The sequence below is a fragment of the Aquila chrysaetos genome, chromosome 15, assembly GCF_900496995.4.
Source record: "Aquila chrysaetos chrysaetos chromosome 15, bAquChr1.4, whole genome shotgun sequence".
Lineage (NCBI taxonomy): Eukaryota > Metazoa > Chordata > Aves > Accipitriformes > Accipitridae > Aquila > Aquila chrysaetos.
In genome coordinates, this window is record NC_044018.1 from 6,012,019 (window position 1) to 6,035,654 (window position 23,636).

General features: G+C 35.1%; 2 protein-coding genes across 14 annotated transcripts in view; one reads left to right on the top strand and one right to left on the bottom strand.

The window, feature by feature from the left end:
- The window catches only part of SUPT3H (SPT3 homolog, SAGA and STAGA complex component), a 282,301-nt gene that overhangs the window by 255,594 nt on the left and 3,071 nt on the right, over window positions 1–23,636 (bottom strand). For 7 of the 9 annotated variants that reach the window (XM_030037308.2, XM_030037306.2, XM_030037305.2 and 4 more), the window contains exon 2: window positions 15,717–15,811. In XM_030037308.2, coding sequence (XP_029893168.1) covers window positions 15,717–15,811 — 95 coding nt within the window. Of the gene's footprint in view, window positions 1–15,716; window positions 15,812–20,145; window positions 20,240–20,676; window positions 20,695–23,636 lie in introns of those variants that run through there. The other 2 variants (XM_030037309.1, XM_030037310.1) reach the window with 2 other exon arrangements.
- RUNX2 (RUNX family transcription factor 2) overlaps window positions 1–23,636 on the top strand; it is a 223,373-nt gene that overhangs the window by 19,095 nt on the left and 180,642 nt on the right. The gene's annotated exons all lie outside the window — the stretch shown is intronic.

Consider the following 23,636-nt stretch of genomic DNA (forward strand, 5'->3'; position numbering starts at 1 on the left):
GAGCTGTCACTTTAAAGTCAGCACTGGGCACATAACTAAAGCAGTATGTGAAGGGTCCTACCTGGGCAGGCAGAGTGGAAGATCCTGCCAGTGCAAACTCACAGGCAGAGCTTGTTTTAATACTTCTTTCCAAAAGAGAGTCTTATTCTTGAAGGAATAAAACTGGCATTTAATAGAGAAACAGAGAATACAGCTTTGCCAACTAGCTACAGAGCCTTTCTCTTGCAAGTCACCAGATATGCATCTAGCCCTGTTTAACATGTATTAAATTTGTTTCAGTTTAGTAGATTTTTAGTGTTCACTACATAAGGCTACTTTACTTGCCATTTCAGTTCAGTAGGCATAAACAGAGCTAGAAGTGCCTAGTCCAGGATCAATAACATTTCTGTAACTCTCATAATACATCCCATTCAGAGACAATCAGCATTTATACCTCCATGGTTTTTGAAGTTAATTTGCATACAGCTAAATTTAATTACATTATTTGTATTACATGTTTCAGAGTTACATAAAATTTGATTTCCACAACTGATCTGTCCACTATCAAAAGCAAAATTGGAATTACTGGGATATCAGCAGAGACTTAGGAAGTTAAACAGATAAGAACAATATTTTTGTGCATTAAGAACAAAGCAAAAGACTACCATGACCATCTTCAAAAAGTTTACATTCCCTCCTGTTAGGTAATGTAGATAAAACTGGTTTCTCTTACATCAAAGGTTGTAATATGAAATCATGCTCAATTCTACAGTTCTCACAGTCATACAATCTTTACAAAGACAACGTATTAAAGTCTTAGTCAATAATCACCCCCTTATATCTACCCACCACAACTAACATGTTTTTTCTTCTCTAAACTCTGCAAACACACACACACAAACATACATACATTACAACAAAAAACCAAAACACCACCAACAAAAAAATACCACATTAATTTTTTTATACTACCCTACTGGGTGAAGTCCTCATCACTGGGACTATAAATCAAGAGACAAAGTTATTCGGCAGCCTTCACTGCTATTGACTGAACTGCCTTACCAAATTATTAGATGAAATGTAACTGTAGAAGAGAGACCCGGCTGCAAGGAATCTGCCAACTATACAGTTACACGTTCAATTTAAAGTTAGAGAGGAACAAAACGCTAACTTCTTCAGGTCACTTTTTTTGAGGGGTGGAGGGATGTTAAGAAAATGCATTCTTGCAGATGAACCTCTTCCTGCATGCTAACATTTTTATCCCCAAGTTTCTTCCTAGATAGCTAGACAAATAGATTAATATTAACTGGAAGTCAGCAAAATGTTATGGTTGTATACAAGCCTATATATACATATGCTATATACATATGCATAGAAAGAAATAGAATTTGATTAAAATACTTTTTTTTTTTTTCCTAAAAAGAGGGAGGAATAGAAGGGTATTTTCTACACCCTTTCCAATACTTTATCAAGTCTCCAGGTTCGCTCAAACTCCTTACTTAAAAAAAAAAAAAAAATCCTTCATAGCAACCTTCAGCACTGTAACAGCCATATAAAATAAACTCCAGTTTTAACAGTAACACAAAGTGTTTTATCATAACTGAGAAGCAGGTCTGTAAAATAGTAATTAGTGATTTCTTGCGCAAGTTCTCCAAAAATTAGAAACAGATAATGGAGAAGGTTTGGGTTGGGGCGGGGTGTAAACTTTATTTCCCTGAAAAAATATGATTTAAACATAATTACTCCGATGTGTACATTTTTGAAATATAGATTTGCAGTAGCTTTGCGGTCTAGCAGAAAAAGCAGTCATAGGTATGGAGTCACATATTAAACCACATTGATACATACCTTCCATAAGGACTATATATTTTCTCCTCTTAACTTGGCTAGTGAAAGGGACTTTCCAGAAAATCAAAATTAAATATTATTTAGTAATTTTAGATGCTGCTTAATATTAAGGTCTAGTCTACATTTAAAAGTTTTTCCAGAGTAATTACACTAGCTTACTATATTGGAAAAAGCAGTTTACTACTGTAGGCTATAGCAGTTAAACAAAGTAGACTATAAAATAAAAACACATTTTTCTCATATAGTTGTGGAGCAACCTGATCTAAGGTCTGAAGCAGGTAGGTTGGACCAAATGACCTCCACAAGTCCCTTCCAACCTAAATTTTTCTATGATTCCATTCTATGGTATTATTATTTAACTGGTGCAGAAATACTGCCAAACTGTTGAGAATCAGTGTGTGTGCATGCACGTGTGTGTGTGCGTGTGTACCCACTTAAATGAAAACCCATATAATATGAGCACACAAAAAAAAGCACAGGCCTACGCCTCAGGTTCTTGATTTCCTATGAATAATTCAGAATGTAAAAACTACACAACTAAAAACTACAAGCTTGGTTTAGAGGGGAGCTACCTTATTTACAGAATTAACCTTTTTGACTAGAAAAGTATTAACTTTTTTAATAGGAAAAAAAATAGTTTCCCATGAAATTCATTATTTCTTTTCTCCCACACTTAAAATGGCCAGTTACATTTATTTATACTTTGTGGGATTCAAATTTATTTCTGTAAGGCTTTTTTGCCTTTTTTTTTTTTTTGATCAGTGTGTACACATCAGATGTTTATCCTATCTTGCTGTACTTCAAAAGCACAAATAACAGTACTTAGACTTGTACTAGATATACTGAAGGCTTTACACACAAACAAGGAGTCAAATATAAACTGATTCATAATGAAGTATTGCTATAGTTTCAAAATGGATAGTCATGCTTTATTTCAGGACCAAAATACACTCCTTCAAGATATTTTACCCAAATGACTCTGAATCATAGTTAAAGGAAAACAACAGGACATCTGCTAGCAATATAACATTGGTACAAAATTAAATGAGTACTTAACACATTGTCCTTTCCAGGGTCACAATGCAGTCTACCAAGGGTCTATAGTATTGCATCTTCTTTTTTCAGGGGGTGAGACTGTGTCATGGCTGTTGCCTTTTTAAGTAAGAAAAAGACCCACTCATAAGCAAGCCAGTGCTTCTTCAGAAATACTCATTCAGTCTAGAAACGGAGGATGATTCAAAACCACAACTACTCAATTTTCTAAAGGTTGTACAAATCATGTTGGGGGAAAGGGGAGAAAAACAATCTGAGCTAAAAATAAGTAACAAAGAAACATTATCGTTCAGAGAAGGGTACATTAGGTCAGAAGCTGCTGCTTTAACACCATAAAGTGCTTTTAGTTTTCTGTTCGAAAACCAAAGCAGAAAAAAAAGTCGCCAAATCAGGAAAGCAAATAAGTTGTTTGCTCAGCATTTTCTGAAAAAAATGAGGTTTAAGCACAAACTGCATGTTCTGGGTAGCGTTGTTTTTTTAAAGCTAAAAAATCTCATCATTGCTAACATATTAAGAAACCGCCAATATTATTTTGTAGACTAAACTAATGTATGCCATTAGACTATACTCCTTCTTGTCCTTTCTCCACCTACCTTCCAGTTAGCCACTAGCCTTATTGACATTTCTGCCATCCAGTTATATCACAACTGCTAAATTATTATTTACCATTTCTACAGCCAAGCTAAAAGAAACAGTATTTGGTTATTTCACAGCCATGGGAGGTGTGGAGGGGAGGGTGCGTTCCCTTCTAATCACTGCAACGCCTTAGTGCGTCATTATAGAAGGTCCTACAGAAACACACAAAAAGATCAAATGCTGGTCTATGGGATTTAAAAAGCAACTTAATAAAAAGAGACAGTGAGATTTAATATGTAGTATACTATATACTTTTTAATATATATAATAGATATATATAACAAGTCAAATGGAAGAGTAAGTAATCTGATGGAAATGATAAAGTATGATAAAGCCATTTATACACTTAGTTATATTAAAAAAAAATGATGTTACTTATTTATAAAGTGCTAGAAACCATGCAAGAGGAGAAGTTATTCCATCTATCACTACTTAGCTGGTTTAGTGTAAGTCCCAGAGCCAGTGTGGGATTTGAGGATAAACTAATCACCTTACAGACCAATTTAGGGAGAACGTCATAATCTAAATTACTATGTTGAACTCACGATGATAGAGAAAAACACATAAACACATTTCTCTAACCACTAAGGCCTATCTTGTACCTCCAAAGAGACAGCCATGTACCAGGGGAGGCAGACTTCAGCATCAGTCCAACAAAACCTGGGAAGGATTATACAGCCTTTGTGCCTTAGAAAAAAAAAGAGAAGTATTGCTGTCCAAAGCCACATTGCAGATAGGTGAATGAGCCAGAAATAGCACTTAGATGAGAAAGATGCTCAGAGTTAGCTACCCAGGACACAGTACAATCTGCAGTTTCCTTCTGCTCCTTCTAACTCTGGTCACTTACATACAATCTAACTGTAGATTTTCAATAAATTATCTGATGCAACTGGAAATAATTCCATGAGGTGGAATGACTTCAGAAGAATGAAAAAGCCAGGAGTAATTATAGTGTCTACCTCCCTACTGTTCTGTATGGATGAATAATGTTCTATAACAACATTGCACACTGACACATACAATCTGTACTGTCAAATTAAACGTGACTAAAACAAATAAACTGAGATTGCAAGTTATGCAAGCAGCTGCAGTTTAAAGACTTCAGCAGTTAAGAACAGACACATCTGCCAGTTATGGTCATAGCTGTAGTTAAGCTGGATTTTCAGGTTTGGTCTGCTAGAACTAATGTATTATAATTTATTACACTGGGGCAGGGGGGAAGTAGAAAATGCTGAACCTGATCAACGTATTAGTTTATGGCTTAATCAGTATTTGGTTACAATACATGTATGTCTTCACTTAAGTAGGACAGATCATTTCCAAATTTTAAAATCTTTTACTTGGGTATTAGATAATACCTTAGAGCAACTTGTCAAAACCTGAAACCAGAAAGATTCAGGAATAAGCTCAGAATCCTGGAACAATATATCTTAAAATATTTCAATCCAAAACAAAATTTCAAACACAGGATCTACTTGAGAAGTTGTATGCAACTTGGAAAAAATTGAGTAGAACTGTATGCATTGTAACCTTACTTAGAGGAACTCTTCTCTTACTTATCAAAACTGATTTCACAAATTCAGTGCAAAACCAACATTAACTTTGAACTGGCAAGAGAAAAATATAGTACTAGTAGAGCAGAAATACAAGATACACATAACCCAGATTAATGCTAAACTTCAGTTAATTTTGTTTATAGTAAAAACTGTTATCCAGATCAATCTCTCCAGTCTTTCCTCATAAAAACATCATTTATGTGTTTCTTTTGCAAGCTGAATACAAATGTAATTTTGAAATTAGTTACAGGAATGTTCCTTCCTAAGTCTGTAAAGAGTCTCAGAGATTTATTTGCTCTACGTGAAAGACTGCCCGGGTACTACTCCATATGTTAAGATCCCCCATTGCCTTTTGCCCCCTTCATAAGTAGCGGCAGGATACTCAATAGCAAAAAACCAAACAATACAAAAAAAAAAAAGAGAGAGAAGGAAGAGATAAAATGAGTGTATTTCAGACATGATGTTTGACACCAATAAGGCCAAAGTTCAGGCTGTCAAGTGAACTCCGCTACTAAAAGGTAAAATGAAACTGCAATATGACAAAAGGGAGGTCTAAAATAACTACACTCTAAAATGTGGTACAGATATGTGGTAGCCTGAAAGAATTAATTTTGAAATAGTTTTTTTAAAACTCACTCCATTTTAAGCTCTTGCATCTTTTATCACCAGTTGTGCAAACCTTATCAGGCCTCCTCAGCAAAATCCTGTTGCACTAAGCACTGTACACAGAAGAGACTCTGCCTTTAAAAGCTTAAAAATATCATAACAGCAGCAGAAAGAGCTGTAGTAATTTCTCTCTCTCATGAATGTCCTTCCCATACTCTGTCCTACTTACAAAAGGAAAACTTAGAAAACTAGGAGCAGAACTCTCTCATACCACTCTTGCCTGATACATTTAATGAGGTAGATGAAAAAAGCAACACACAGTCTGATACACAAGTAGCACACCTGGTGCCACTTCCCTTCCATTGTCTCTCTACTAAAGTGGGGGGGGGGAAGACTTCTATGCATGTTTGCAGAGAAGGATTTCAGCTCAGTAGGCTAAATGGGTTATTTTGGAACAATGCAATCTCAGCACAATTCTGGGTTCAAATACGGTAAACAAGTATGAGACAGAATAGAGAAATTCTTTACAATCCCAAATTACAGTTTGGTTAACCAAAGCACTCCCTCAGCCAGGTTATTATTGCTGTTTTCTTCCACTATCATTCTAAATGAACTATCCAAAGTCAGATGATTTTACTGATCAGCTTCAAAGCAAAGAGGGATAAGCATACGACAAACTGAAGCCATAAGGTAACAGTCATAAGAGCCTTATGTGAGTACTACCATACCTCATCATACAGTAAGATAAAATAAATTATTATTAACATTCAACTCAAGCCCACGCTTGTGTATTGCATGCTAGATAAATTCTGGACCATTTTATTAAAAACAATCATCCAGAGTGTCTATTCAGCATAATTTCCTAGTCACTATAATCATTTACTTGTTTCAAGTAGAATCAGGGTCCGCATGTGCTCTGCATTCCAAGAAACCTAAGACATATGAAAGCCAACACTCTAAAAAAATCTCTTCTTCCTGAGAAAGAACTGAACCTGGCATGAGGGGAAACCTCATGAGGAACCTGGCATGAGGGGAATGGCAGCTCTCATCTTTATGCTTGTATCTGCCTCACAAGGGTGAGTCAAGCTTATACATTTAGGTGTAATAGGGGGAAAAAAAAAAAAAAAATATCAGGAAAACACAAAATAATCAAGGCCATGGTTTAACAACTGCAAACTAGACTTACCAGCAACAAAACCTACTGTCACAAAGAGACGTAAAAAAATCCCATTTGTGTTTTGAAGACTAGAGTTACAAAATCAGATGTTTATCAAAAACCAAGTAGCAGGCTAACTGTAACAGCTAAAAAGAATGACAAAGATTTTGGACAAGAGCTACAAATCAGACAGAGAATGTACTTTAAAAGTCTTCTTTTTAAATCATATAATAAAACACTTTAGGTAAAATATTCAACAGTAAATTATGTCTTGCAAACAGCACAAAATGCATATTGTGCATTTTTTTTTTTTAGTTAGTATGTAATCTGAATGACTCAAAGTACTTAGATTATAATTATTCTAATATTCAAAACTGGATTAACACACAAACACAGGCCAATCTGGCAAAGCACAGCTGTATGAATCACATTTCTTTAACATTGCATATGGTGTGCATTTCTTCAGCAGTGAGCAACAAGTTCCCTGAACTTTCTAACTGATAAGAAAACACTATTTTAGCATACATAAGAACTGTTATTATCAAACAGAATTTGCATTTCTGTATTTGAAAATAAATTTAACATCTAATACTTGAAGAAATCAGTGAGATCTTCCAGGGCATTCAGCACTGAACAAACTGTAATCCAACTCAGGTCAGCAGGGGTTATCCAAATACATCAGTGGGAGAAAAGATTAGTTCAGTGACCATACTTCTGATAATTTCATTTCACATTCAAAAATTTAGAATGTTATTCCTTAAGATGCTGTCATCTCAGAAGGGATGAGAAATCCCAAATAAGTAGAACCACTCCTACAAATAATTTATTTGATTGACAAGGTTGTAAAAGACAATAAAAAGAGCAGATTTTATAATATCACATTGTATACAGGAAAGAAAATATACCATGCAATGTCTGCGAGTCAAGAAGAAAAGTATGCTCAACCTAGACACTCCACAGGTGACCAGAGGTCTAGAACCACTCTCTACTAGCTTGTTTGAACTGGCAAATATTCTTGAAAGTACTACAATGGGATCATGAAAGTTGGCTCCATTACACAGTAAAGCCCCAGTGCATCAGAAGTTAGTACTGAAAGAGGACTCCAGCGGAAAGCCTTCATGTTCAGCAACATATATAGATGTTACTTTCCATAACGTTCCATTTTATATTCCCAGAAGTATTTTGATGCAAAAGTAAAAAAGGAAATGAAAAGAATGGAAGACACATATCATTGTATTAAGCTCAACAGGGAAGTCTTCCATTTGTTTTAGTTTCTTACGCTTTGCATACACACACACAGAGTATTTTCTATTCCTTTCCTGTGGGCAATTTGTGCAGCACTGTCAGTAGCATTAGAAAGATCAAAAATACCAGGTTACTCTTAGTAAGATGAAATAACACTAGCAATACAGAGACAAAGCCTAACTCACTTTCCCCCATTTTTCTTAAGTACAATGAAATACACACCATACCCCAGCAGAACTGGCAGTCACTAGTTATCAGCTTTACAAACTTCTAAAGGTGTTTTATGTTAGTTTACACAGTTTATTAATCTGTTTTAACAAATGGTAAGAGAGAAAATGAAAAAATGGGGAAAAATACAGAGATAGACAATATGAGCTTTGTATCCTCTATTGCTTCTGAATAACTACCTGTAACTGTGATGCTTGTAAGCTGAAAATTAACAAAGGCAAGAATAGAAATATGATTGAGTTTTCCTTCGAGCACTGCAACTTCTCCACTAACAGCAATGCCACAGGTTCACAAAGTCAGTCAAAACAAGCTTCTAACTTTTTTTTTCCAACTATTGCAGTAGGCATTTATAAAAGAACATAAGCAAATACAAGTGTTTTTCCATGTTCTGATAACTCTGAACTGCAAAGAACTTGTTCAAATTTGCCTTTTTGCATAAACTACTGAAACTTTTTCATCACCAGAATTACCTTACAGTTATAAGCATCTGAAAAAGAAGCTTTAAAAAAATGGAATGCAACTCAAATGTATTGCCTATCCATACCCTTCTACATAAAATGTTTAAGATGTTGCTACATTTATAGCCATGAGGATAGTGAATGCTATCTCCAAACATACACATAAGTGTATATATATAGAAAAACAGGACTGAATCGTGATTTCTTCACCTGATATAGCCTTCATTAAATTTAGGAAGGACCTTCTCTGCAGTTTTTTTTAGACACTGAAGGTATTCACACAGGAATTTAATCTCTGAAATGATTCTTCATCACTTTCCCAAACGGAACACCAGAAGTTTGGGGTCTTATTACCAAACTTCTTGTACTACACTCAGCAAGCCTGTGCTCAGTATTAATTGCTTATTCTACCGCTGTTTGCTGGAGAAAGAGACACTGAACAAACAGAACTGTCAGTAGATTGGTTATGGATCATATGTAATCTTTATCTTAATGAAATACGTTAATTCAACAGAACAAAATAACCACTGTGTTAACAAAACTGAAGTCCTTAGCTTAGTTTTTCTTTACTTGATTCTTGTGATATGTAGGTGAACAATGACACAAAATGCACATGCATACCAGTCCATGAAAACGGAGAAGGACAGGAAAAAAATTATGAATATTGAGAAAGCATTCAGATACTTTAGTAACAGGGATCACATAAATATCCCAAGAGCTGCGCAGACATGTCCAAGAACCCTTAATGAAATAAAGGTTTAAGAACTAGCCCAAATTCTTACCAAGTCTCTCCCATACTTTGCTGTATGTTAAAAAAGAAAAAAAATAGATCATAAATAATATATTTATAAATAAAAAGGGAATATGAAGATTTTATTAAGACCTCTACTGCACACTAAGACAACGTTGGAGTACATAGAGATGGGTATAAGCTACAAGCTGGAGAAAGTTGAAATAAGAACTGCACTTGAAATAACTGAACTGACTTTCACTGTCTGGAAAGAAATAATCAATCAATTGGCAGCAATACTAAATTGGATATTATATCAATGGATACTATTGTTTTAATACTAACTATGGCAAATATATTGAATAACCAGAAAGCCTTACATAAACCCAATAAAAACATTTTCTCCATTACCTCCATCATTAAATTTATCTTTATAACCTTGAAACATCAAATTTTGATTTTTGATATGAAGCCCAGCTTAAGAGCTAATTAAGAAACTTGGTTTAATTTATACTATATATATTCAAGTTACATACAAAGGGGAGGGGAAAAGGCAGCTTTTAATGCACTTAATTCAGAATGTTACCAGATACAATATGGGCATTACGGCTGAACATAGTTCAGCCTCTTAATTCAGTTTAAGTAATGTATTATCAAGCTGATGATTCATGTTGCCACAAGCCTGAAAGATAAATATGGCCACCCATTTACTTGAACTATGTATTTTTACAAAATTCTGATATCAGAAAAGCATCCAGTTTAGGCAGATATTTAAGGTTTTCTTCCTACAACTGTGTCCTCACAGCTACTTCCCTGCACATCAGATGAACTCCAGTAACTTCAGGAAGGCTGTACGTGGCCCATTCATGCATCCACACTGATGGTCTTCAAGGTACAGGCTTCAGCCCACAGGAACAAAAAAAATAAATCAGTTCCTCACGTATTTGCATTTTGCTCTGATTTAAAGCTAACAGCATTTTCAACCAGCTTGCATTAGTGTGGTAATATAGCCTACCATTACCAATGATGCTGCATGTTTGAGGCACAAAAAATGCAGTAGACAAAAAACACACTCTTCAATACAGAAGTTTAACTAACTAGCACTTTATACCACAGAATTCAAAGATTTATTATCAATTTGGAGCCCAATCCTACAAATGTTTAGCTGTCATAAAATTACTGAAACACACAAAGCTAAACTGGGTCACCTGCAGGATCAAGTTGTAGGGTGTAGGAAACTGAAGTGTTTGATTCATGTTAGTTTTAAATATATGTTTCCCCACTGGAAAATTTTACTCACATGATTTTTAAAAGTATTCTATTGATAACTTAAACTAATCTTGAGTATGGCTTCTGTTCCCTCTGTATATGAGTTTTCAGGGGAAAAAAACACACTGAATCAATAAAAACAACTTCTCAACTTCAGATCACTGTAGTTAGTATTTTTATTAATAGTTAAAACAGCTTAGAAAAAAATCAAGATATTTTACTGGGGGGGAATACCTCTTCATCTGCAAATTGTTCAACATAAGTGTTTAGAATGTCACAGTTTCCAGAAATTCACTCTACAACTACTGCTTATATTAAAAAATAGATTATCTCAACCAAATCATGAATTTTAATGGCTACTGTGAAATCATCACAGTTGTGAATGGGCAGAACTATAATTTAAGTGCAACTGACCTAATGTTAGCAGTTAGTTTGGAAACAGGTTGTAGATCAGCCAAGTGAAGCTATGTAAAACAAACCTCAGCAAAATGCACTACACATGCTGAAAACTTTTTTAAATTATTAACACCTACTGCTGTAAGTTCTATGGTAACATAATAAAATATCCAAATACAAATAAGGGATGCGGGAGTCAAAGCAAGATCTACATAGCATTATGCTCTTTTAAGTGATTATAAGATAAATATCAAATAATCCCAAGGTCATAACAATTAAAAGCCAAACATATACATGTAAAAGGTAGTGCACTGTAAATTGACATGTGTTTGGGTCGATCTGTGACAGTCTAATACTTTTATTTAACTCTGTATTCCTCTCAAGGTAATCAGTATATTAAGTACTATCACCAGTTTTACTTAATATTATTTACACAGGCATTAGACAGCATACAGAACAGATTTTTTTCTGACAAAACACAAAAATTTCTTCAAATCCAAGTAAATATTTTAAATATTCTTAATGAAAAAACAGAATCATTTTATTAGTTAAAAAAAATATATGTATACCATGAAAAACCTTTACACATTTCAAGACAGCTTTTCTGCAGTAGTTTACGATTTCAAGACTCCTATATGTTTCCTGCCTTCTCAAATAAATCAGAAAAATATTTGTGACCTTATCATAAAAACACAATTCTACAAAAGGATTCAGTTCATTCCCTAATGCTGTGGTTAAAAAATAGGTATAGCATATGTAACAGATGTAGCATATGAATAACCTCCTCACCTTAAATGGGATTACTCACAAGCTTAATGTTACATATAAATTTAAGCATTCCAGGGAGTCAAACCCTGACTCAACACTTCAGTGCTGTAAATTATAAACTAATCAAAGATACCACCTTCAGACTGTGAGGAACTGCTATCCACAGACTTCCAGATCTCCCTACTGGGTTATAACAGAATTTGATATTCTACTTCAAAAAGACAGTTTCTCTGCATTCCTTCTGCCTTTTAAGTCCCCAAAATCCAACAGCCCATTTTTTAACATCAGCACAAACTACCAAACACCATTCTGGATTAGCACCCAATGTCCCTATATGACTTAGTTTTCACAAGCTCATCTTCTTGGGGCACCCATTTTTTTGTTAGGAAAGGCAGAACAAGTTACTCTTCGTATTACTCCATATGGATGACAATCCATAGGAAATAGGTGATCCTACTCAACTTCACAATAACAAACTATGAAGAGAGAGCCTATTTTCTTTTAAGAAAGTTGTTACCTCTTTTGCACTGTAATGCTCCAGCCTTTACTATTTCCCAGGATCTTAAGATGTCAGCATGGATTTGTTACAAATTGCCTAAACAGGAGAATCTGTAACTTTCTAAATTATGTAGTTTATAAAAAATGTCAGCTTCTGTCAGAGCCTGGAAAGTTCTTTTAAAGGGGTAACTTCATTTTGTGGTCCCGGCCAAAAGAAACAGCTGTCATTTTTCCTCCACATGGTTCATCCCTGGCACTTTATCGTTTCAAAACTCTCCTTTTTTTCCCAGCAGACAATAAAAATGTTACTTTCAATGTGCTCATTACATTCAAGGAATTTCTTCAGTTCCTACCAGTTTAATGAAACTGTGAAAACTGTTACTCTAAAGCACAGAAGATCTGTTTGCATAGCTCTCAAAGTGTAACTGCACTGGTTCTGAAGCAAAAGGAAAATGTCTATTTCTTCCATTTATATGGCCAACAATAACTTCTGCATTCTGACAGAATCATGTGTATACTGGCGGGGAGGGTAGTTTCAAAATACTTTATCAGGAAGTCCACAATTAAATAAAGTGCAGGCTCCCCAGATACTGATCCAAATTGATGCACAGGCTTCTTTGACTCCAAACTTCACAGCTGCTCTTTTGTTTTTTAAACACAGTTACAGTTATTTTCTCCACCAAAAACAACTCATATTTTCCAGTGTAGATGACTATAATAGATGTGAACAATAGCTGAACAGAATTCTCTTGAAGGAGAGAACTAATATTTTTCTATCTGAAAAGAACTCAATAGACCAAACCACTGGGTTTGTAACAAAGTATTCATCTACTTCAGGAGAGTCAGTGCACAGGAAACAGTTCATTATCTCATTCACGTTAAACCGAAAAATACTCCAGTGGAATGTATCGCATGCTCTACTTCACAACAATCTAATAGTCTCTTAAGGACATTTCACTGAAAACAAACTGTATCTTCTACTTTTGGACAGGGAAGTCTTTGTAGAATTTAACAGAGGCAAGTAATTCCTTTCACATCTACTGCCCATATAGCAGTTCACATCAGAAATTGTTACATGACAATGAAGGTGGACCTACAACACGTGACAGAACAAGCAAGACAGCATTGTTCTCACCACCATTTAATCTGCACAAAATCCTGTATCTCCTAAAAGGAGCAGCAAGGAGCCAGAGGGGACCATTAGGAACAGGTTGAGTGTGTGAAAGCAGGGAAGGTGGGGGACTTGGCACAGGACATTCAAAAGATATACCATTTTTTCTTATATAACATTGTCATGTCCATAACTGACCAAGACAAAACAAAACAAAAAAAAAAAAAAGGGGGCAGTTCAAATGTAGTCTGAAGTGACCTAAAATACCTTTTTGCTCCTAAATGAACTCCTTCACAAGTGCCAAAGAAGTAAAAACAAAGAGCATATATAATATGACACAGCAATACTAAAATGTTAAATATTTCCACTACGTTAAAGGGCCAAATGCAGTTTTTATGCAGGTAAATAATTATTATCTGTGGAGGCTTGAAATACTTTAACTTCTTTATGGTTATGGAAGGCAACTGGCAGAAAAAAAATATTTATATGTATTTATGAATAAAAATAAAGCTTTAACATTCTTCCTATCCTAATCTTCAGCTCTAACACAATGGAAAGGGGAAGGAGGAGAGTGGAACATTTCACATAAGACTAAAAATTAACTCACACAAGTTAACAGATATTCAACGATTAATGACCAAAAGTAGAATGATCAAAAGGATAGTATCACGCTAACAGTCAGGACGCATCCATAATTTTAATAAATAAAATTTCCCTGTCATTAAAATGTAGCTATCCATCTATGGGTCAGAAGGTGGATGCTGTAACTATTTTGATTTATATATAGCTGATTAAAAATTAATTCAAAAAAAAAGAAGCAACACTGTAAAAAGAAGCTTTCAAATACTAAGTGTTTTCAATGATCTTGCCAAAGTAAAGATCAGTAGCCCAAAATCCCTGGTTCAGTCCATCCTTCTTTACCTCATCCTATCTTAAACAATATCCTGGACAGTCTTCCAGAGCCAAGTGAAAAGAGCCAATGATTACCACTATCTTTTGAAACCATGGATTTATGTCTCAGTACTCTGGGACTAGCTTTCTCCATTTCATTTTCAACTCTGACAAATGAACACAGGGAAAAATCCTTTAAGACACTTTTGCAAGATTTCATAAAGCAAAGCTCCCTTTTATGTGCAGCTGACCTCAGCAACTGGCAAATGTGCATCCTCTCCCCCCGCTCCATAAGTAACATTCACAATCATATATTTTTTAAAAATGTACAATTTAGACATGAGCCTCTACAGCCTAGCTCTCTATCTACTGCCTTAGAGGTTAGATTTCTCTTAGCTCTAGGTTGAAATACTCTTTAAAGTGTTTGATAAATCAGGAGCACAAATCCACACGGAAACAAGCTCATTACTCCCCCCCCGCCCCCATCCTGACAGTACAGTGACTTGGATACACATAGAAAGCGGGGCGGGGGGGAAAGCTGTGTAGCGGCAGGTCAAACTTTTTGATGAATGTGTTGCTTTCCTACAAAATGAAGATTTGCAGTCAGACCATGTGTAGTAGGTTACCAGTCAAGATAAAGACTTCTACAGAAGGAATCCTTCTGATTATGGAAGTATCTTTAAGACTGACAAAAGCCACCTGTTCAAATAACATCCAAAGTTTTATAAGTTGTAAACTACAAAATCATGTAATATCACAGCTTGGAACTGGGTTTCTAAGAACCCACTGTTAATTTACAACAACAAATAACTTATCTTTTTAACAACTTTACTTCCTATCTGCCAAAACCCAGTTATTTACAAGTGTTCCATATCTTAATTTCATCAGCAACATTATGATCTCGGCCATCTACCACTCTGTATTAGCGCTGAAAGATATTTAAATACAAAATATTTTGTATTTAAATAAGTATATATGACAACAGGAAGCTTAGCTTTCTTTGATGAAGGACCTATAGAGAAATATAGGTCTCTAAAGACTTCTGAAGTAATACTAAAAATGCATTTCTTTACTCAGCAGGATTTTCTCTCCTTTCAATTCAGGATATGTTCTTTATTTATCCAATTCACCTCTGAATGTTTTACACATCAGAAGTAAAACACTAACAGCTGCATCACCAATACCTGCTCTTCTTTCCCCAATCACCCTTATATACACATTCTAAGAAACCAGCTAAAAGATGCATACAAAATGCAGATATTACCAGATACTTTGACTGATTACTTACATCATACTTTGCAATTCAGGTGTAAAGCTTGTTGATTTCCTTCCACTGCTTGAAGAGGCAACTGTTGACATCGGGCTAGCCACAGTGCTGCTCATCTGAGTAAACAAAGAAATAACAGCACTTACAATACTTTACTTTTATTTTAAAGAGAGCACATGTATGTTTCACACTAGATATTCAAAAGGGAAGAAAAGCTATTTGGGGTGGAGTTGAACGTAAAGGCTCTGCATGCAAAAAGAAGCCTGAGACACTGCAGAAACATAAGAGAGTTGATGTTTACTGTAACCAAAGTATTAGAAGCATGCACTATTTTTACAAGAACATTTATAGGTACCCTAGGAGCACCAATGGAAAGGTGTTAAGATACAAACACTGTTATTCTGGAATACATGGTATTCATAGGCACCGGTATCTTACTACCCAAAACATCCTCTTATATTCCTGCAGTAACCTAAGCACTAGTAAATCACATCCATACTATCTCCACTGAGACTAAGAGAAGTAAAATAGAATCTCAGAAAAAGCCAGATAAAACCTGATGAGCACTGAGATCACAAGCTTCCTTTCTAAAACATCAGCTTTACGTACACATATTACTTAAGTCTTTAAAACAGAAATGCATTAGAAAGAGTGGGACCTGAACATCATCATAATACTTATACGACTGAAGGTACCATCTTTATACAAAATATTTTACAGCTTTTCTATACAAATTTCTCATTAAAAAACTCCAAACCAAACCCAGGACAATTCTACTCTTATTCTATGAAGTAATTAACACATCTACATTTTCCTCTTTAATAACGGGCAAGTCAAATGCCTTTAAACAATTTCATTTTTAAAATAACTTAATTTACTAAAAGACTGACACACCAAAATTTATCTAATTATGGAAAACTCCATAAATATATAATAGGGAATTTCATTTTTCCCTTCACATAACTTTTTAACAAAGAACTGCACACACTATGTAAGTCTCCTGATAAACAGGGTATATTGCCACTACATTTCCTCCTCTATCTAGTTTGCTGCACACTAATAACAGTTGAGTTGTACTGCTTATTTCTTGTACTATTACTAGTAGCAGTGGTAATGACAATGAAATCCATGTTAATACAGTTTGCTTTGCTGTAAGACCTCTAAAGAGACCCCACCTTTCTCCTCTTTTAAATTCTAAAGTTGAGAGATGACTTTTCTTAAAAACAAACTTAACATACATGACCAGATTTATATTAAATGCCACTAAGAGCATTGCAATCAATCACAATTATGCTTTGGTTTAAGAAAACTTGTAATACTCTAAAAACAAACCGTAAGATATCTTCAAAAAATAACAAAAGAATTAGTGCTTTGAAAGGCTAATGACATAACAGCATATGGATGAACAACAAAAATAAGACATTTATGCATTTAGATGTAATTTTAATTTTTTTTAATGCTTTCAAGTAGATTTTCACAGACTTCTGTTCATCTTCAAGCAGATTGTAATTTAGGTCCCCATCCTGCAAGCACTTATGCACATGTGTAACTTTAAACACAAGTTTACTCCCACTAAAGTCTGATTTTAATCACGAGTAGTTACACACCAGGCTTAAGTATTGGCAGGATCCTGCCATTATCAGCAGTTACCAAAGAGTCATATAATCTAAACAGTCAAATTAGTGAGTTAAAAAAGAAAAAAAGGTAGAAAACATCTATTAACGTGAAGGAAGGTGACAGTATTTCTAGGAAAGCTCTACAGACAGTATGGAAGGGACTGAGGAGGAAGCTGCAATAGTACCCACGTACCAGGAACAGCCCAAAGATTTGGAAATTTATATGTATTTTACTGTTCATTATTTGATTGGGACTAATTATGATTCATTTTAGTAGCTACATATTTATATCCAATACCACAGTACCAATACTCCTAAATATAAATTAATATACTGTATATTCTATATTTTATCTAGACCCTAGAGAAAGTAATTAAGGGAACACCTCAGTTAAAACTTTCTAAAACAGCTGTAGAAAAAATCCTGAAACATACCAATCATATGTGCCTTAAAAACTGAATAACATAAAGACTTAAGGGGTTTTTAAGTTTAATTTTTTTTAAACTAACTACATAATTTAAAGCATATGGCTATTTTCTTCGAACATCCATGGCAGACATTTTGTTTTATCCATGAGGTTCTATTCTGCTAATTTATGAAGTATAATCCCACAATTCCCCCAAAACATGGGACAATTCCACAGTTGCCTCCTCACAGCATAACACTTGTGATTCATGCGTGTCCTATTCTAGAGTAAATACTTTTTATGGTTCCTGCCCTCCATGTGGACAAGAATAGTTTAATTAAAAAAACTTGAAGGGCTGTACATCTGTATAAGTATAAGTAGGCTGGAGAGCTGAAAGCTTATCAGCTACTGCTTCACTAAAAACTTGGTCTTCCTATTGCAACCAAATGATTTAACTTTCAAATCAAGCAGGTGTACAGCATTTTCTTGACCTAAAAAACCAGCAGCTTGTCAGGCTTTGTCAGACCCTTTACAATAATTACTTCCACAGCCCACATTTTGTTTGATGGTTTAGATAATTAACTTCTTTACACATCAAAGTCCCATCATCCGTATGTTCTATTTCCTTTCTTCCGGACATTAAAAAAAAAAAAAAAAAAAAAAAATCATTCAAAAGCAGAAGCACTCTCAAATCAATTTTCTTCAATAAGTACAGCTAACATGGAACTGAAAAGCCTACTGTAATCTTCAATGGGTCAATATACTGTATTTGTTTCAGCTCCAAACTGGAATGCAGCTGTTTACCATATTCTACAAAATGAATTCAGATGTTCCGATTAGGTCACAGATTATTTCAACATGCCGTATTTTAATCATGAACTCTAGCAAGGAGAAGATAACTTCTGATTAACACTATTTGGACTAGTAATTATGAGCTCCCATCCAAATAGATCCAACTTTTACAAATTCTTTTCCCATGAGTAAAATACTGCAATCAAATCTTTAATTAAAAAAATATACATTAAAAGGTGTATATATATAATCATAGAACGGTTTGGGTTGGAAGGGACCTTAAAGATCATCTAGTTCCAACCCCCCTGCCATGGGCAGGGACACCTTCCACTAGACCAGGTTGCTCGAAGCCCCATCCAACCTGGCCTTGGACACTGCCAGGGATGGGGCAGCCACAACTTCTCTGGGCAACCTGTTCCAGTGCCTCACCACCCTCATAGTGAAGAGCTGCTTCCTTACATCTCATCTAAATCTACACTCTTTCAGTTTAAAGCCATTATCCCTTGTCCTATCACTACATGCCCTTGTAAAAAGTCCCTCTCCAGCTTTCTTGTAGGCCCCCTTTAGGTACTGGCAGGCTGCTGTAAGGTCTTTCTGGAGACTTGCTCTTCTCCAGGCTGAACAACCCCAACTCTCTCAGCCTGTCCTCATAGGGGAGGTGCTCCAGCCCTCTGATCATCATATAAACAAATATATATATATAAAAAAAATATACAGTATAAATATGTATTATCTAGAACGTTATATATATATAAATATAAATTACATATATTGTTCATAATATAAATATTTAAAAGCATCTACTGTAATCTCAATGCCTTTTACACTAAAGAGTCACAACAGAAAATAGTACTTGTTCCATATGAACCAGCAGAACAAGAGAGTTCTCAGTTGAGGGAAACAAATTATAAGTAATTTCTCATCAAGTTTAGGCCCATCCTTCTCACGAGGTAAGATACCTGGGCAGACTTTCATTTCATAGCCATCCTTCATATCCATATCCACTCTGAAATTACCAAGCAATACTAACTCACACTGATGTTTGTACAACCAACAAGCGATCTGTATAACCCATCTACTCAAGATCCAGTTGAGAGAGTATAAGAATTGAAATTCTACTGCTCCTAAAACCTGAATTTCATATACAGGCTATACATTTACCCCATAACTGTAGAGCACCAAATCTCTAAGCCATTTCATATCATTTGGGACATATATAAGCAGTCTTAAAATACGTATACACACACAGTCACCAACTCCATCTTTTGAAATACTACTAAAATACTTTCACCAACCACCACTGCCAAGATGTCACATAAGGATCTAAGAGAAAGGTGCATCCAAACAGTCACTACAGAACAGTCCTCCAATACATCTGTTCAACAGTTGATCTAAACTCCATCAGGAAGAGCAAACATTACTATTACCTACGGCTTTCACTTCACAAAAACAACCAAGTCAAAAACAACCACAACACACCAAAGTCTAAACTGGGTCAGTTTAAAACAAAAATGGATTCTCACAGATTTTATCCAATGTCTCTGTTATAGGCTAAAGAAGTTGTGGAATTACTAAAAAAAAAAAAAGTGCCACTGCATAAATTTTTCATTAAATAACACATTACAGTAGAACTTACTGTTATGATGACTTAATTCATCAAACATATATCTAATGTGGTTACTGCATCAGTCCTCTTTTCTTGCCTTTCATAAATACATTTTGCATACAACCTGAAACCACGCAAAAATTTGAAGAGTGACATATTTTCATTTATATAAACCCAAACAAAACAGGAAGGAAATAAAAGCCAAGATGACTATGAATCAACACAAAATTAAAATTAATGCTTTTGTTTTCACACCCTCTACTTCAGAGTAATTCAATTAACTAGTCTGTTACCACTGAGTCTTTTACTGCATGCATGACCTCACCAGCAGATAAGAGAGTGTAAGATAACAGTCTTCTAGGACTGGAGATGCAAGAACTTAATTAACTACAGGAAATACAGATTTTTGTTAGTGTACTTCTTTCAAAAAAAAAAACAAAAAAAAAAAAACAAACAACTGTAAACCCTGTTGAACACATGCAAGATTGACTAAGTGTATGCTCAAAGTTATATTAAAAGTTAAAAAGCCAATAACCCATAACCAAATACTGAAGTACATACATTGTTTTGCTGATCACCCAGTCTCCCAGTAGTGTGGAATAACTGAAAATTAAAACACTAAGTATTAAGTCCTTAAGCTCTCCTGAGCTGTTCAAGCAGGCTGGAACCAGAAACACTCTAAAGGGTCTCAGACAAGCACGATGCACGGATGACCAAGATTCTACAACAAATTAATGATTCAAAGGGTATCATGAAACTCTTTCATCATCCTCTAACCTGTTCAGGTCCAAAAAAATCAGCTTTTGTGTAACAATTAAGAAATGGTTTTGCTTATATGCTATAAGATGAATAACTTCATACTCCCTAAACACAGCTTCTTAAAAGCCAAACAGATAAAGCAAAGGCACAAACTTTCAAGGAACAGCCAGAATCCAGGATTAGAAGCAATCTGTGGGCAGGCAGTGACACATCTGCATCAGGTCTGCACACAATAATATTGTTCAAAGCTAGGGATGCAATCTCAGCTTTCTTTCATTTTTTAATTAACTAACAAAGTATCACAAAGTGGCATGCATGCACTATTCATGCTAAGGATAACACATTACATCTGCTACTGCTGCTTCCATTTATTACCGATAGACTAGATGCTTATGATAGTTTTATTTTAAAGTAAATACCAGAAAGAAATATTCATCTTAGAGCTGTCAATGCACAGCCCATCTTTCACCACCCAGACAAATAAGCATCTCATCTTTAACCGTGACACTCTTTCTTGGAATGAAACAGGCTTGGAATACAACTGAACATCATTTCCCCCTTTCCATTTATAAGGCAACTCAGTCATTCATGCCCATTTAGAAGTTACAGTAGAAATACGCATGTCTGATAAAGCGTAAAACACATTTTCAAATACATATAGGCATAGATTTTGGTCCAAAGAATAAAATGCATCTTATTGATTTTATCTTTAAAACTGTCCTGTTCGACATCCCTGGAGATAAAATAATCCTTAATGTTCCATTTCTACATCTCATAATAAAGTAGCTTTGCGCCTTAATTTTACCAAAGACCTTAAATGAAAGCAGTAAACAAGAACAACTCACTCTCACTGACTTTGCAGGGAAAGAAAAGTCACTAACCAACTACAGACTAAAGCATAACCTTCTGACTCTATTCTGCTTAACAACCACTGTATTTTACTTGAAATGACTCTGCATGTCCTCATATTTTAAGCTATTATTTGTCCACCCATGAGTTAGACATGACAGTTATTTAAGACTCTTCTGAAACAGACCACAAAATGGTCTGGACTACTGAAAGAATATTAATACACAGATGTGACTACTTTATTTGAGACTGAGAAACATACAGCATAATCTTACATGAGAGGTATGCCTCCACATCTGGAGATGTTTACAAACACTTCTCTCAGAGTTTCTAACTCGAGTCTAATCAGAGCTCTGTCCTTGCCCAGAAGTGATTTATTTATTTTTAACCAAGAAAGCAGGGAAAATGAATCTAATGTATATGCCCACCTCACTCTGATCTGAACATGCAGCACTTTTTTGCTAACTCCACGACACATTTGGCAGTTAATGGCACTGCAAAATAGGCACCAATGACTTTTTTCTTCCTTCCTAAAAATGCTTTAACAGCGTAAAGACCAGACAACCTGTAACTAACAGCAAAGTTTCCATAGCTTCCAGAATCTGGCTCTTGTAACCATAACTTTGTTTGAACTAGCAATTATTTTCTCAAAATGCATTATTTTAGTAGCATTCTGAATCTTCCATACCAATTATTTAAGAAATGTATAGACATGCAATTTAGTGACCATGACCTTCCTGCGGTAACCACTGACAATTTTCAGTGAAGCAAATATAAGGTGTGCTTGCAAGTCTTGTGATAAAAACCAGCTTCAACTCATTAGGAACTTACATACTTGACTCCAGCATGCAAAGATGAACAGACCCCAAACTATAACTTAGCATTTTGCTTTTTCTGAAGAGTAAACCATTCCTATATGAATACGCAGATGTCAAGTTAGTTCTGCCAGTATGCTTTACTGCTCATTTGCCAACAAGCAAATCCATTAGTCATCATAGTTCCCATTCACCTTTAGTTCCACCTAAAGTAACTTTAAATTTAAGGTTTTGCTAATACAGCTGGATTCTCTGTAAGGCACAACCAAGTTTACCCCCTTCTTACTATGAGCTTTAAACTATACTTTCCTGGGTATAATTTCTCTCTCTAGGCCTTCACCTGTCTTCATCTGTTCAACTCCTTTCAAGACAGCATTATCTTCCTAACCTATCATACTGATTACATCAATCCTCCTCCTTTCACATCACCCCGAAGCTGTGTTTAGTTCACTGTTTGAAATACAACTAAAATAATTTCATAATACAGTTCCACCCTGACCTTAACTGAACATTCTGACATATCAGGAATTTCATACTTTGCTCCGTTGCTGCCCCCAAGTTAGGGCATCAATGTATGTATCAAAAATTCCTAATCAAGAATGACTAGCCAAATACATAGCTGACATTATAAGAATTTTCTCCAATTTTTATTGTTGAACTGTTCCTCTCCTTTCCGAAATCACTGCTTGCCATCATAAGTCTAAATTCTATAGAGCAGAAAATGCCTACCTCCTTTGTTGCTTATTTGCACAACACCTAACACTAGGAAAACTACAGGAAAAACAGCCATGGCTTTAATATAAATTATAACCATGAAAATTAGCTCTTAAGAGGTAGGTCTAACAGTAAGTCTGTAACATTCAGGACACCAACCGCCTTCAGAGCTCTCACGGTTGCAGATGATGTCCAACAGGTTTCTGCTAAAATGTATTCTTGTTTACTTGAAAATACACATTCTTCTTTATTACTTAGGCACATGATTTTTAAAAGCACTTAACAATGGAGAGCTGTATTGATAATTCTTATGATTTACCCCAGAGACACTAGTAAGAATTAGGCCAATACCTAGGTGCTTCAAATCACCTCTTTCATACAAGC